At 51.6% G+C, this 12,581-nt stretch overlaps 2 protein-coding genes across 3 annotated transcripts; both read right to left on the reverse strand.

Moving 5' to 3' along the window:
• Nucleotides 1–1,237: 1,237 nt before the first annotated feature.
• Nucleotides 1,238–6,707, reverse strand: DECR2 (2,4-dienoyl CoA reductase 2, peroxisomal). The gene is made up of 8 exons (XM_006894905.1): nt 6,628–6,707; nt 6,160–6,228; nt 5,021–5,072; nt 4,392–4,527; nt 2,240–2,364; nt 1,982–2,075; nt 1,768–1,872; nt 1,238–1,455 (listed from the first exon to the last, which is right to left on the reverse strand). The coding sequence occupies exons 1-8, from the start codon at nt 6,705–6,707 to the stop codon at nt 1,238–1,240; spliced, it is 879 nt and encodes a 292-aa protein (XP_006894967.1).
• Nucleotides 6,708–8,533: 1,826 nt separating this feature from the next.
• Nucleotides 8,534–12,095, reverse strand: NME4 (NME/NM23 nucleoside diphosphate kinase 4). Of its 2 annotated transcripts, XM_006894857.1 has the most exons (5): nt 12,008–12,095; nt 11,281–11,414; nt 11,067–11,168; nt 10,822–10,934; nt 8,534–8,657 (listed from the first exon to the last, which is right to left on the reverse strand). In XM_006894857.1, the coding sequence occupies exons 1-5, from the start codon at nt 12,093–12,095 to the stop codon at nt 8,534–8,536; spliced, it is 561 nt and encodes a 186-aa protein (XP_006894919.1). The 2 variants fall into 2 exon arrangements, with proteins under 2 accessions (XP_006894919.1, XP_006894920.1); XM_006894858.1 differs by lacking the exon at nt 11,067–11,168.
• Between the last annotated feature and the right edge of the window lie 486 nt (nt 12,096–12,581).

Genomic DNA, 12,581 nt, shown 5'->3' on the forward strand with positions numbered 1-12,581 from the left:
AGGGCTCCACTACAAAATTATACTTTTCAGAGAATCAAGCATTTTCTCTGCTTTCAAAATAGTTGTGGTGTTTTTCAAACGCAGGTTTGGAGACTGTAAACATGAAAGGGGCAAGAAGTCAAAACCATGGGCGTACCAAAAATTGCTATCCATTAGAATGTCAACTCCCTAAGGGCAGGCACTTTGCTGCCCTGTGTTTGTAGACATGCCCAGTGTTTTATTTGTTAAATGAATAAAAAAAGAGACTGTTTACAATAATAAAAAAAAAGTCAAAACCAGAAGGGAGCAGATTTGGCTGTGGCCAACAGGCACTGAATGTCCCAGGTATGGACGCCTCAGCTAGAGTGGGGGCTGAGCGCTGGGGGGTGGGGGGGACGGGACACAGGAGCATGTGGAGCAGTGGAAGTGTGCAAGGAAGTGGGGAGGGGAGGATGGGCTGACCAATGGAGGGCACAGCAGTATGTGAGCAGAGCGTGGGGAAAATCAGCAGAAGTGGGCAGGGTAGTGCGGAAAGCAGGACAGTGTGTCAGAAAGTCATGAGGTGTGTGAGAGATGAAGTGGTGGGGTGATACCCACTGGGGATGGTGGTGCATGGAGGTGCATGAGGCAAAGGGAGAGACTGAGTGAAATGAAGGCAGAGTAGTAGGGGGCTCAGCTGTGTGGCAAGCAGAGGAGACAAAGCAGTAGAGGTGAGTAAGGCAGTGGGGACAGAGCTTAGAGGTGGGGCGAAGGGAGGTGACAGCAGGTAGGACAGGCCCCCCTCAGTGGCTTCCCTCCCAAACACCTGATGAAAATGCAGGAGGCCGAGGTTACAGGACAGCTGGGGGACCTTAGTCTGGACCTGGCCTCCTCATGGCCTGTGCAGGCTTTGCCTGAGCATACACTTAGGACAGGAGAGGGAAATTCAGAGTCCCAGAGGGGTGAGGGGGTGGGAACAGCTCTTAAAGGGTCACTGGACTTTGTTAGTAAGCACACAATCAGGTGAGTGAACAGAGCAGGCCCCTGAAGTTTGGAGGGCTCCTTCTCACCCTGCCCACTTGCTTGAGAGACCCTTCTGGCTGCAGCCCACACAATGCCTTCACCTTGGGAGGAATGACACCCATGAGCACCCTAGAACTCAACCAGAACCCCACCCAGTGCTGGTAGGAATGCCCAGTGCCTGCATGCAGAGGGCCCAATGAACCACAGTGGAGGCATGGGGAGATGGAGACCTCAGATAGGAGGGCCTGGCCATTACCTAGAGCTTCGTGGGGAAGGACGGGAGCCCCGGCAGCATTTCAGTACTGTTGAGGGAGGACAGCCATGCACCACCATCAGCCACTAGCACGACTCCAGTCACGTAGGATGCAATGGGACTGACCAGGTAGAGTGCACTGTGGGCAATCTCCGTCTTGTTTCCACATCTCTGCAGGGGTATTCCCAAAGAGCGCAGTTTCTGGCTGTTCAGGAAGCCACCTGAAGGGTAGCATGTTGGTCACAGGAGGGGACTCTAGAGCCTAAGGTCCTGCCCCAGCCAGCTTTTCTCCTCAAGAGGAAGGGTCAGTGCTAAAGTAGGCAGAGCAGGAACCAGACAGGTCAATAAGGATGGGGATTTCCTGACCACTTTGCTAACAAGGTCTGGGAGATCCCATGGGGCACTTCACTCCTCACCTCCTTGGAGCAGCTGCCTCAAGTCCAGCTGTGGACGGACTGTCTCTCAGGCCAACACTCTACCCCCTAGCCCTGGGAGGGTGCTCCCATAGGGCCTGGGCACCCCACAGAGCTTACCCAGCCGCCTGAAGCCTTCAGTACCACTGATGGGGCCGGGCGCCAGGCTGTTAACTCGGATATTCTGATGTCCCCATTCCACAGCTAGGTGCCGAGTCATGGCATCTGGGCAGGGGGACAGCCAGAGTGAAGAGTGTCTGGAGAACCAGAAGGGCCTCCCGGCCACTGGGTTGGGAGGCCAGGTCCACTCTAAACTTCAGCCCTAGGCACATACCCACAGCGGCCTTGGCCGAGCCCGCATGCACCTGGAATATCTGTCCCCGATTGCCCAGGGTCGCTGTGATGTTCAAGATCACTCCTCCATGATCCTAGGATGTAAGAGAGGGGTGGTGAAAGTTGGATAAGAGAATGAAAGGAGCCTGGGGTCGTGAGTGGTTGGCCCAAAAGAGGGGACTGCAGTGTGGGGAGTGGGGGGGAACCTGAGGCAGTGAGTATGGGGCTGAGGAGGGAGCATGGTCCAAAGGGTACTGACCTGGAAAAACTTCTCATAAACCACACGAGACACATTGAAGGTGCCAGCGGTGTCAATGTCCAACACAGTCTTGAAGGCATTGAAGGACAGGGCACTGGCGGGGCACAGGAAGTTTCCAGCAGCACCTGTGGTGGGAGGGGATGATGAACCACGCTGGGGAGAGGGGGACAGCCTGAGGGCAGAAGTCCTGGGGGCATGTAGATCAGCAGAGGTGAGGGGGTGAAGTGTGTGTGCAATGTGCCTGTGCACAGACCTCTCTGTTTGACAAACTTCTAAATGATAGAAGTAAGAGAAGATGTCTTATAAACTATGTCCCGAGTTAATAATGACATTATCAGTATCGGTTCATCAAAGTCCTTCTTGATACATAATAAACAGGGATGACCTTTGAAAACACCACAGTAAATGAAATAGTCTGATGCCAAAGGGTTAAGATTATATGATTCTAAAATTTTTAAAAAATCAAACTCAATTCTGACTCACAGTTGGATGGGGCAGAACTGAGGCTGTAATCCTTACAGAAGCAGTTGGCCTCATCGTTCTCCTGGAGTGGCTAGTAGGTTCAAACCTCTGACCTACTGAGTAGCAAGCACTGAGTGCTACCAGGGCTCCTTTGTATGACCTGTACTTACCTAAACTAAAACAAGATAGTTTACAGAGACCACAGTGAGCTGCGGTTGTCTAGTGGTTAGAGAGGAGGGGATGGGGAGTCATTATTTTTTTTCCCAACTTTTTATTGTGATTTGAGCAAAAGTTTACAAAAGAAATAGCTTCTCTTTTCTTTCTTTCTCTTTTCGGAAATAGCTTTTCTTTGCAACAATTCATACACATTATATTTTGTGACACTGACTATAATCTTTACATTATAATAGTATTCTTCCCACTTCCATTCTTTTTTCTTACCTATTCTCTCTCCTGCCTTTTGTGGAATGGGGTGTTACTGTTTTACAGGATACTACATTTCCATTTTGGGGTAATTAAAAGCATTAGGACCTGTTAGTGGTGGTGACTGCATTACAAAGGGAATGTGAGTAACATTGTTGATCTGGACACAAAATATTTCATTAAATGCCCAGTAACATTAACACACACACACTGGATCATTCATTTTAAGAAATTTAACATAAAATGCAAGATGTTAATAACAAGAGAACTGGGTTGGGGAGGGAGGGCATTCAGGCCTTCTGTACTTTTAGCCATTTATCCTGTTAATCTAAAACTATCCTGAAAACAACATATATATCTTAAAAAAAATGCATTACTTGATTCTGACCATGGTGACCCTACAGGGAAGAGCAGAATTTCCCTTGGGTCTCCACAACTATAAATCTTTAAGGGGGACACAGATCACCTCCTCTTTCTTTCTCCATTGACTGGGGGTTTTCCATCCAACAATTCAGACACACTATTTCCTTACACCCATCACATTCCCACATCCTAACAGCACTCTTCCTAGGTCCTCCCTGTGTTTCCAGTTTTCATTATTTCCTACCCATGCTGCCTCTGGAGAACGGGGCACTAAGAAGTATTAAGCTGCTGTTTCGGGCTAACCTTTTGGTTAGTAGGTGAGTGTTGGTTTGTTGTTTTTTTTAAGGAGTTCTAGCAGTGCGGTATCATATGTGTCACGCTACTAACCAAAAAGTTGGTGGTTTAAATCCATCAGCTGCTCCTCCACTGAAAGATTAGCAGTCTCTTGCTATTAAGATCTACAGCCTCGGAAGCCTGAAGGAGGGCTGCTGGAGCTGAAATCCAATAGATGTCCACGGTCTGTTGTTTTGTTGCATTGTTTTTTTAAAAATTGTGCTTTGAGTAAAACTCTATAGGGCAAGTTGGTTTTCCATTCAATCATTCATACACTTTTCTTTTATTATATCAATTACAGTCTCTGTAACATAAACCCATTTTTTTACTTTTTCTTGGTTACTATTGTTATTTCTTCAAAGGTTACTACTATTATTTCTTCAGGCCCAAGTGGTGAATGGTCACTGGGCTCCTGAGAATGGTCACTCTGGCAACACTCACCACCAAGCAGGACCTGGTCCTTGGACACTGGAATTCCTAGTCCCACTGTGCGGATCCTGCACCAGCATGTGTGAAAGGAGGTCTGGGATTGTCAGTTGCTCAAAAGCCCTGAGCTCACCCATGAACTCACCGTTAACCAGGATGTCAATTTTTCCAAACTCCTTCAAGGCCTCATCCACTGCAGCTATGATGGTTGGGGGATCTCGAACATCTAGCGACAGAGGGAGGCACCGCTGGCCTGTAGCTGCAGTCAGTTTCTTGGCAGCCTAGAAACCAGACAGGAAAGCAGGTATGGTCAGCAGGCAGCCTCTGGTCAGCGTCACTTCAAACTCTGCACCAGATACTGGGATTCTCTGTTAGGAAACCAGCTTTTGCTGTTAAGTCTACTCTGCGGAGAAGCCACCTCAGTTTGAGATCCCAGTCAACGTTTGTATGTTTCCCATGCTGTTTGCTCCTTGCTCCATCCCCATGTCTCCTCCACGTCTTTGTCACTGGTTACAGCACAGACCGCTTGGAGACAGGGCCGTGTACATGGGTGCCTCTGCTCCTACACAAGAGACCTTCTTTGGCAGGTGAGTAAGACATCCTAGTCACTAAACCCTGCTGTTCCCTGATAATGTCTGGGACTACTCCACCACACACAGCATCCAGAGACCAAGGGTACTGGGATGCAACATCCAGTGAAGCTAATCTTGAGCCTCAGAACCCCCTGGTCTTGACTGCTCCCCCACAACAGATGGGGGCCATGGAGAACCTCACCGTGAACACTCTTGGTAGGCTCCTGCTGGCGATGACAGTGTGGCAGCCATGCCTGTGAGACCAGAGGACAGGTGTGAGCACAGCCAAGGATGCTGACCATACCCAGGAGGGCCTGCCCAGAGCCATAAGGGAGCCCCCTCCTTTAAGAGTTTTTGCTGTACCCTCCACCCCCCCCCAAAGGACACAGAGCACAGGGCAGATACCTGTGGTGAACACTGTCACTGGGTTTTCCATCCCACTGGGAACTTACGTGCACCTCAAACATCCCTGAAGCAGTCTGAGTCTACTGGTCCACTTTACTTGACCTGAACCCCAAAAGCTATCCCTGTTCTTCTAAAAGACTCAACCTACCACCAGCTAAGCAAGTTCCCCTAAACTGTTGCTTAAACTATGACATCCAGATAACCTCTCTCATCTTAGAGGCAGCCCAAGGGCACGAGTCATACTCAGCCGAGGGGAGTGAGTTTAGTGGGGCTCCTCACATAACTCATCTCTCCGGTTTGAAAATCAAGGATTTGGGGAACACTGAGAAGAGACCCTAGGATATTAGCAGGCATGCTTTCCCCAAGCCAAGCCCTGATGTCTCCTGATTCCAGAATAGAGGTGGCCAGGTTCCACCTGGGCCTGAGGCCACAGAATTTATGTCCATGAACTCTGCCCTGAACACTGCCCTAGGAAGCCCAGTGTCACCAGGCTGCACTGAACATAAAGCTGTCCACATCTAATTGTGAAAGAACTGTTATCTGGTTGAAAGCCTGCCAAGGTCTCTCTATGGTTAGCCAAGGGACATCAACTCAACTGGGAGACTCTGCTAAGACATGTACTCTCATTCCCCTCTTTGAACAAATGGGTGTGCCAAGTCTGAGTCAGAGAGCCAGGGCTGATACTTTCTCTTTCTCTCTCTCCCTCTCTCTGTCTCTCTCTCTCTCTCTCTCTCTCACACACACACACACACACACACACACACACACGAGCCCACTCAGGATTTGACACCGTCCAGACCTTCCCAGAGGTCCTACCATCCTGTCTCCAGGAAAGAGGTAATACTGGGGCACACACCTGGCCAGGGAGCCTACTACAGGGCAAGAGCCACAGGAGGAGGCGAGTTGGGGCCAGGAAAGGGACAGGGCAGTACTCACCGCATGAAGATCTCAGCAATACGAAAGCCGATGCCTGAACCCCCACCGGTGATAAATGCCACCTTGTCCCTGAAAGGAGCAAAACAGGGACTCGAACACAAAGTTCCCATTATCTCCGGGGAAAAGAGCAGGCAGGTGACCCTGGAGGACTTTGGTCCTCAGCACTGGATTCTTCCATTAAGTAAACGCTGCTTCTGGAGCCTGGCATTCTGGGTCGGTGCCCTCTCCTTCCATCTACCTTGCACTTCCCCCCAGGGGAACCCAAACTTGGAAGCTCAAAATTAGCTGAACCGCTAGGGACAAGTACTGCCTAGGACAGGCCAATGACAATGCAAAGGTCACCAGGCTGCCTGGACAGGCGAGAGCCTGGTCCAGGACCCTTACGTCGAATGAACCCCACATCACACCACCTCTTCTGGACCTGCACCCAAGGCGCCCCGACCCCATCCCCACCCTTGCAGCGCTCACCTCAGCAGGTCTGGGCTGAAGAGGTGGCGGTACTCAGGAAGACAGTCATCCTCATCAACGTCGGGCGGCAGCTGAGCCATGACTTCTGTGCAGGCGATGCAGACAGCAGAGACCACTCTGATTAAGTGGTTGGTGCAAAAACCTTAATCTTGAGGTTCTGAGCTCCTTCGCCAACTCTCAGGTTTACCTGCTTACGCTCCTCTACACTCCTAGTTCATTCCGTAACCCACACTCCCTGCCCCCATCCACGCCCCCACGCTCCCCCACGCCCCCCATTACCCCGCTCCTCTTCTCCACTCGCCCCGCCCTGCTGCCCTGCCCGCTCTGTCCTTCCCCGCAGGCCGCAGCCCGCCCTCTGCGCACGCCACGCCCTTTCCGACACGCTCCGCTTCTCTGCGCGCCTCCGGGTCCGTCCTCGTCCGCTTGCCTCTTCCGCCCCCCCTTACTCCGCCCCTCTGCGAACTCCAGGCCCCGGACGCCCCACTCCGCATCAGCCGCGCCCTCCTTGCATACCCTCCCCGCGCCTACCTTACTAGGCCATCAATTCTGTACCGCCTCACCCCGCCTGCTGCTAACGCCCCTCCCTTTCCACCACGCACCTCGGTCCACACCCCTCCTCCCTGCACTTCCCTGCTTATTGCGCAAGCGCATGTCCCTAACCCAGCCCAAACCCCGGCACCTCCGCTCCTCACGGTCGCACTGCCTTCTGGAACCAAAGGGGAACTGGGGGCGCAGGCGTAGTGCCGATTCCCTCTACGCATGTGCGGCGCAGGTTGGGAGGGGCGAACGCTGCATGTGACCTTGGAGCCGTTTTCAAACCAGGCGTAGGTAGCACAAAGCTTCCCGTTTAGGTTGTCGCCTTCCCCTCCTTGGTTCTTGCGTTAAACAGAGTTGTGGCGCGGGACAGTGACATTGAAATACCCTGAGTTGAAAGGGACAGAAAAATTGTCCCTGTTGCCTAAACGTGGCGCAGCGTGGCAGGCCTAGAAGCTGAGGAAATTTGGAAAAACAGCTTTTCCCGCTTGTGTCAGACCCAGAAGGCACCTGCCTTACCCGGTGAGGAACTTGTGCTTAATTAATAAAGCTCTGCAGTAGCTGGTATTTGGAACCCAGGACCAAAACTGATTAAGTAACATTACTCAGCAAGAGTAGGGAGCTCTGATGGTAAAAAGCTGCGCAGCAATTTCAGAGGCATGAGGTTGGAATCCACCAGCCGTTCTGCGGGAGGATGGGCAATCTCCAGTATGATTAACTCCCTATGAAAACTGCTGCAGAGTAAGCTATGGGTCCGTTCCAAGCCAACAGTAACAACTCACCAGGAGTAGTACTATATACAGTGTCTACTATCTGATGGGTGATCAGGGAGCTTCAGGAGAGAGAGATGGGGTGCCACGACTGCACCAGCTTCACTTGCCACTCTGCCACTGTACCTTCTACTTCCATTTTGCCAGATAGTTTTTGTTACGTGCCAGATTAGGGCCACCACTTTCCTCCCCCCCACCCCCATCTCAAGCTGTTGGACTCAACCCGTCTGGCTCAGGCATGATAGATAGATAGATACATGCATGCGCCTTACTGGGAATGTGAGACAGTTGGCTTTGTTTTTTGTCTTCAAGTTTCTCAATTCCCAACCACACATACAGAGAGCAGTGGATTTTAATGTCTTCCTTAGATTCATACTTCCCACTTTGGGAAACACCCCAAAGGCTGTCGGCACTTTGGTACAGAAAGGAATTGGTCCTATCTGGTGCTGGTCTGGGACATGGAAAGGCACATAAAGTGATGGCTCGAACACCCCTGGCAGGCCAGGGGAGAAGTAGGAGAGTGTCGGGGTGGTGCGTGGGCTGAGATTGGCTGACAGAGGTAATTGGTCCTGTTGGCCGGAGTGGAGAAGCACAGCTGGGCATCATGCTGGGTAATTGCTGCTGTGGGGGCCCCGATCCTGCCAGTCCACCAGTTCACTGCTCCGAAACCACAGTGCAATCTCTCTCTGAGCCCCCTCCACTGAGTCGCTGGCATGGATGACGTTCCTGGAGGGGGGGGGAGATGACACAAGTAAGGTTTTGAGAAGGCTAAAGAGCAGGCAATACTCCACAACTTTCATTTTTCTAACCATGCTTTCTGCTTCCTTATCAAGCGATGTGAGGCTATTCTGTGTTTAAAGATTAAAATAAATCTCTGGGACGCAGAACAGCCTTGCCCACAGGTTTATGTTTAACTAGTTCTCATATGATTTTTTCTCAGAACCACGAGCTTGAGCCAGTATCCCGAAGGGTGTAAGTGCCTCACATGGTGACCTTCCCTAAGTGGTGAGAAACAATTCAGTTCTCTCTACAAAGCTAAGACTGGCACTGTAAGGAGCTATGTATATACAACATTGCAGAATACATTGTGCCAACCAATCCCAGAAGCATTGCTGGCACATAATCTACATAATCCCACCTCTTCTCCTAAAATTCTCTTCATAGAGTCTAAAGAAACAAGATGTCCTTTCCTACCTGAAACCCTTTTTAAGTCCCTGAAACCTATCATTTGGGGAGACAGAGGCTGGCATTGGTGCAACCCTTCTCTGACCCTGTTTTCAAGGCAACTATGCTTAATAAGGAGCTTTGGTGGCCTAGTGGCAAGAAGCTGCACTGCAATCCCGAAGGCACTCGGTTCAAGTCCACCAGCTGCTTCACAGGAGAAGGATGGACAGTCTTCTCCCATGTGATTAACTGCCTCTGAAAACCCACTGGAGGGTCATCTATGGGGTCAGTTCTGACTCAATGGTACACAACAGCACCATGCTTAATAAGGCCTTGTTTGTGTGGAACTGCTAAGCTTCTCCTGGTCTTTCTCAGTCAGTAGAAGGCAAGCACTTTTCATAAGAACCAATGCTTTCACAACAATGTTGGGTGCTTTCCATAGTTTCCTTGGCAGTCCTGGGGAGCACACTGAGCAACAAGGAGCAGGGAAGGGAGTAACCAGCACTTAGAGTTGCAAGACTGGGCCCAGCTTCCTTCCCACAATCTTGTGGACTCATTGTATGTATGACTATATGTCCACCTTCTCAGAGACTGGTTTCCCCTCCCTTTCCAAAACTAACTTATGCCAGTTTCTTAGAGTGGCTGAAAAGACAAATTTGGACATCAGAGGCAGAGCAAAGAACAGTGTGCTGATAGTGTCCCTCATGTGGATGTAAAGAGTTCTGAAAGAACATGTGGATGCAATATCCAGCTAAAATTACAGGCTTAGAAAGCAAACAGTAACGCCGGCCAGGTGTTATTATACACTCCTTAGAACAACCAACCACAGGAGATCCAAAGGGCTACATTCACACAGCCAGAAAGCTCAGAAAGCAGAGAAAGAAGCCGGAAAGAACAAAGAGACTGCAAAGCACAGGGAGGAAGTGGGAAGAGTGCTGTTCCTCTGCGGGGACTGCATCAGTGTCAGGAAACACAATGTGTATACATGGTTAAATGGAAAACCAAATTGGTAAACTTTCACTCAAATCACAACAAAAAATTAATTGGGCCGGAGGAGCTTTGAAAGACTGCATGGAGAACCTTAGGAAAGCTTTCCCACTTCATTCAAGGGGAAGCTTTCAGTGAAGGCGGCCCTCGTGACAGTGACAGGGCGGGCTGCTAATCTTAAGACAGAGGTTGAAGCTTCAAAACGACTCCAAAAGAAAAAGATGCCCCAACCTGCCCCCATTAAGGTTTACAGCCTTGGAAATTCATGAGGTGGGACTAATCAACTGTGTGCTACAGGGTCACTTTGAGTTAGAATCAACTTGTGGGAAGCAGACGACCAAATGTAAAGGAAAGACTCAGTGAGATGGAGAGATACGGTATAGCAGCCACAGTGGATGCAAGTGGACCAATGATGAGGAATGTGGCAGAAACTGGCAATTCTGTCTTTTATACAAATAGGGCCTCAACTGGTCACATCTGGCTTAAAAGCAACAAGAATAAGAATCCTCCCTGGGTAGTGCAAATGTTAGGTGCCCACTGGGTTTCTGATGGAAAGGCTAGAGGCTACCGCCCATCCATAGGTGCCTCAAAAGAAAGGCCTGGCCACACCTACTTCTGACACATCAGCCCTGTAGAGCCTCTGCTTTACCCTTTCTGCTCAACCCAGGTTCATCAGCTTACACCTCGGGGCAGCCCTTGCCCTCTAAGTGTATCTCAGTGGCCAGCATCATGGCCATACCTGCTGATATGGAGGCTGAAGTCTCCCCGGATGGTCCCAGGGGCAGCCTCCGCCGCATCTGTGTCCCCAATCATGGCCCTGGAGCTTCGTACCACGTTGTGGCCTTCCCAGACCTGCAGTTCCGAGTTACAGGGGTCAGAGAGGAGGGAAAAGAAAGGTAGAGGCTATGCCAGGCTTCTGAGAGGATGCAGAACAGGAGGACAGGTCCAGCCACGCCCCACCCACAGCCCCAGGGACCAACTCACCATGGCCACCACAGGGCCAGAGCTCATGTAACTGATGAGAGCTGGGTAGAAAGGCTTCCTCCGCAGGTCATGATAATGCTCTGTAAGGATATTCTCCGGGGTCTGTGCAAAGTGGCTGTGTGAGTCAGGGGGTCTCGTGGGTGAGGTGGTGCATAGGTAAAGAAGGTGTATGGGGGGGGTGAAGGAGTGAGGGCATTTCCCGCCCCCCTACTACCTGTAACAACTTCATCCCAACAAGTTTGAAGCCCCGCCTCTCGAAGCGCCGGATTATGTCCCCCACCAGCCTGCGCTGCACCCCGTCTGGCTTCACTGCCACCAGGGTCCGCTCCTGGGTCCAGGAGGGTCCTCCTTTGGAAAGGGAGTGTCACAGCTGTGCTGTCTCAGTCTCCGTGTCTCCCTAACCCTGGCCAGGCCCAGTAGTTTCTGCCTGTACCCCAATATAGCTGGAAGGGGGCAGTACCCATAATGGGGGAGGTCTGAGGAAGCGTCCCAAGATAAAGCGCGTTGGATAAACTGAGGACGCTGGCCTCACTCCAACTCCTGGCCTTTGAGGACTGAGGGACCCCATATCAGAAGGGGCCCAGTGTCTACTCTTCAAAAACAAGGTTGGCCCTCGTGGATGGGACCGACGTGGATCCCTGGGCTGACACTGGGTGGGCCGCCCTGCTACAGAGAAGCTCAGGGTCGGTCCCACCCTGGCCGAACTCTGAGGAACAGGCAGGAAAGGGGTCCGAGTTTCCCCTTGTCCCCCACAGACTCTGTCACCGCCCACTGTGGAGGAGAGGATGGCGCAAGGAGGGGCGGATGGGGGGCTGAGCGCATGAGGCTTTTCCGGTCAGGCTGCAGGAAGGCCCCCTGCGCCCGCCTGCTGGGGTCCCTCACGTGCGCGAACAAAGGCCGCGCGCCCCGCCGCCCCTCTCCCGCGCGTGGCGCCCACTCACCCGAGCTGTGACGCACGGGGGTCGGGCCTGGGACCCGCGGGCCGCTCAGCAGCCACCACAGCGCGGCGCGCCCCCAAAAGCCGTGCATGACCCCTCCCGCAGACCTCTCCCTGCACAGAAGGCCCGGCGGAGCCCTGAAGGGAGGGTCGGGGGCGGTGACAGGTTTGCGCCCCGCCCCTCGGCGCCGGCATGCTTGGACCCAGGCCCCCAGGCCTCTGGACCCCAAAACTACAGGGCAGGGTTTTTTCTCAACACCTTCCAGGCTGCAGTCCTGAACCGATTCTGGACTCCGCATGTCGAATCTGCCCTGGCTAAGCCCTGAACCTGACACCAGAAACGTCCCCAACCCTGCTCATTTGCAGAATGTTGGCCCTCACAGAGCCCTGCAAATATTGAGCCTCTTTTTCTGTTAAAACCAGAATAAAGGAACCAGTTCAGAATGTAGACATATGTATAACCTGGTAGAAGAAAGATACACTTTTAATTACTTCTTATGGAAGCAGGGCCAGCACATCTAAATTTTGTTAAGAAATTTTTAAAATGTTTGCAATGTGTCACATTCTACATAAGTTTT

This window comes from Elephantulus edwardii, unplaced genomic scaffold (assembly GCF_000299155.1).
Source record: "Elephantulus edwardii isolate Elephantulus edwardi_28Jun2011 unplaced genomic scaffold, EleEdw1.0 scaffold00151, whole genome shotgun sequence".
NCBI lineage: Eukaryota > Metazoa > Chordata > Mammalia > Macroscelidea > Macroscelididae > Elephantulus > Elephantulus edwardii.

Excerpts from the sequence above, each read along its gene's own strand:
- DECR2 (XM_006894905.1), bottom strand. The coding sequence starts at position 6,707 with ATGGCTCAGCTGCCGCCCGACGTTGATGAGGATGACTGTCTTCCTGAG. Across the intron at positions 6,229-6,627 it reads TTCAGCCCAGACCTGCTGAG|GGACAAGGTGGCATTTATCA; the intron begins GTGAGCGCTGCA and ends TGCTCCTTTCAG. Across the intron at positions 5,073-6,159 it reads ATTGCTGAGATCTTCATGCG|GCATGGCTGCCACACTGTCA; the intron begins GTGAGTACTGCC and ends CTGGTCTCACAG.
- NME4 (XM_006894857.1), bottom strand. The coding sequence starts at position 12,095 with ATGCACGGCTTTTGGGGGCGCGCCGCGCTGTGGTGGCTGCTGAGCGGC. Across the intron at positions 11,415-12,007 it reads CCCCGTGCGTCACAGCTCGG|GAGGACCCTCCTGGACCCAG; the intron begins GTGAGTGGGCGC and ends CCCTTTCCAAAG. Across the intron at positions 10,935-11,066 it reads CTGGCCCTGTGGTGGCCATG|GTCTGGGAAGGCCACAACGT; the intron begins GTGAGTTGGTCC and ends TCGGAACTGCAG.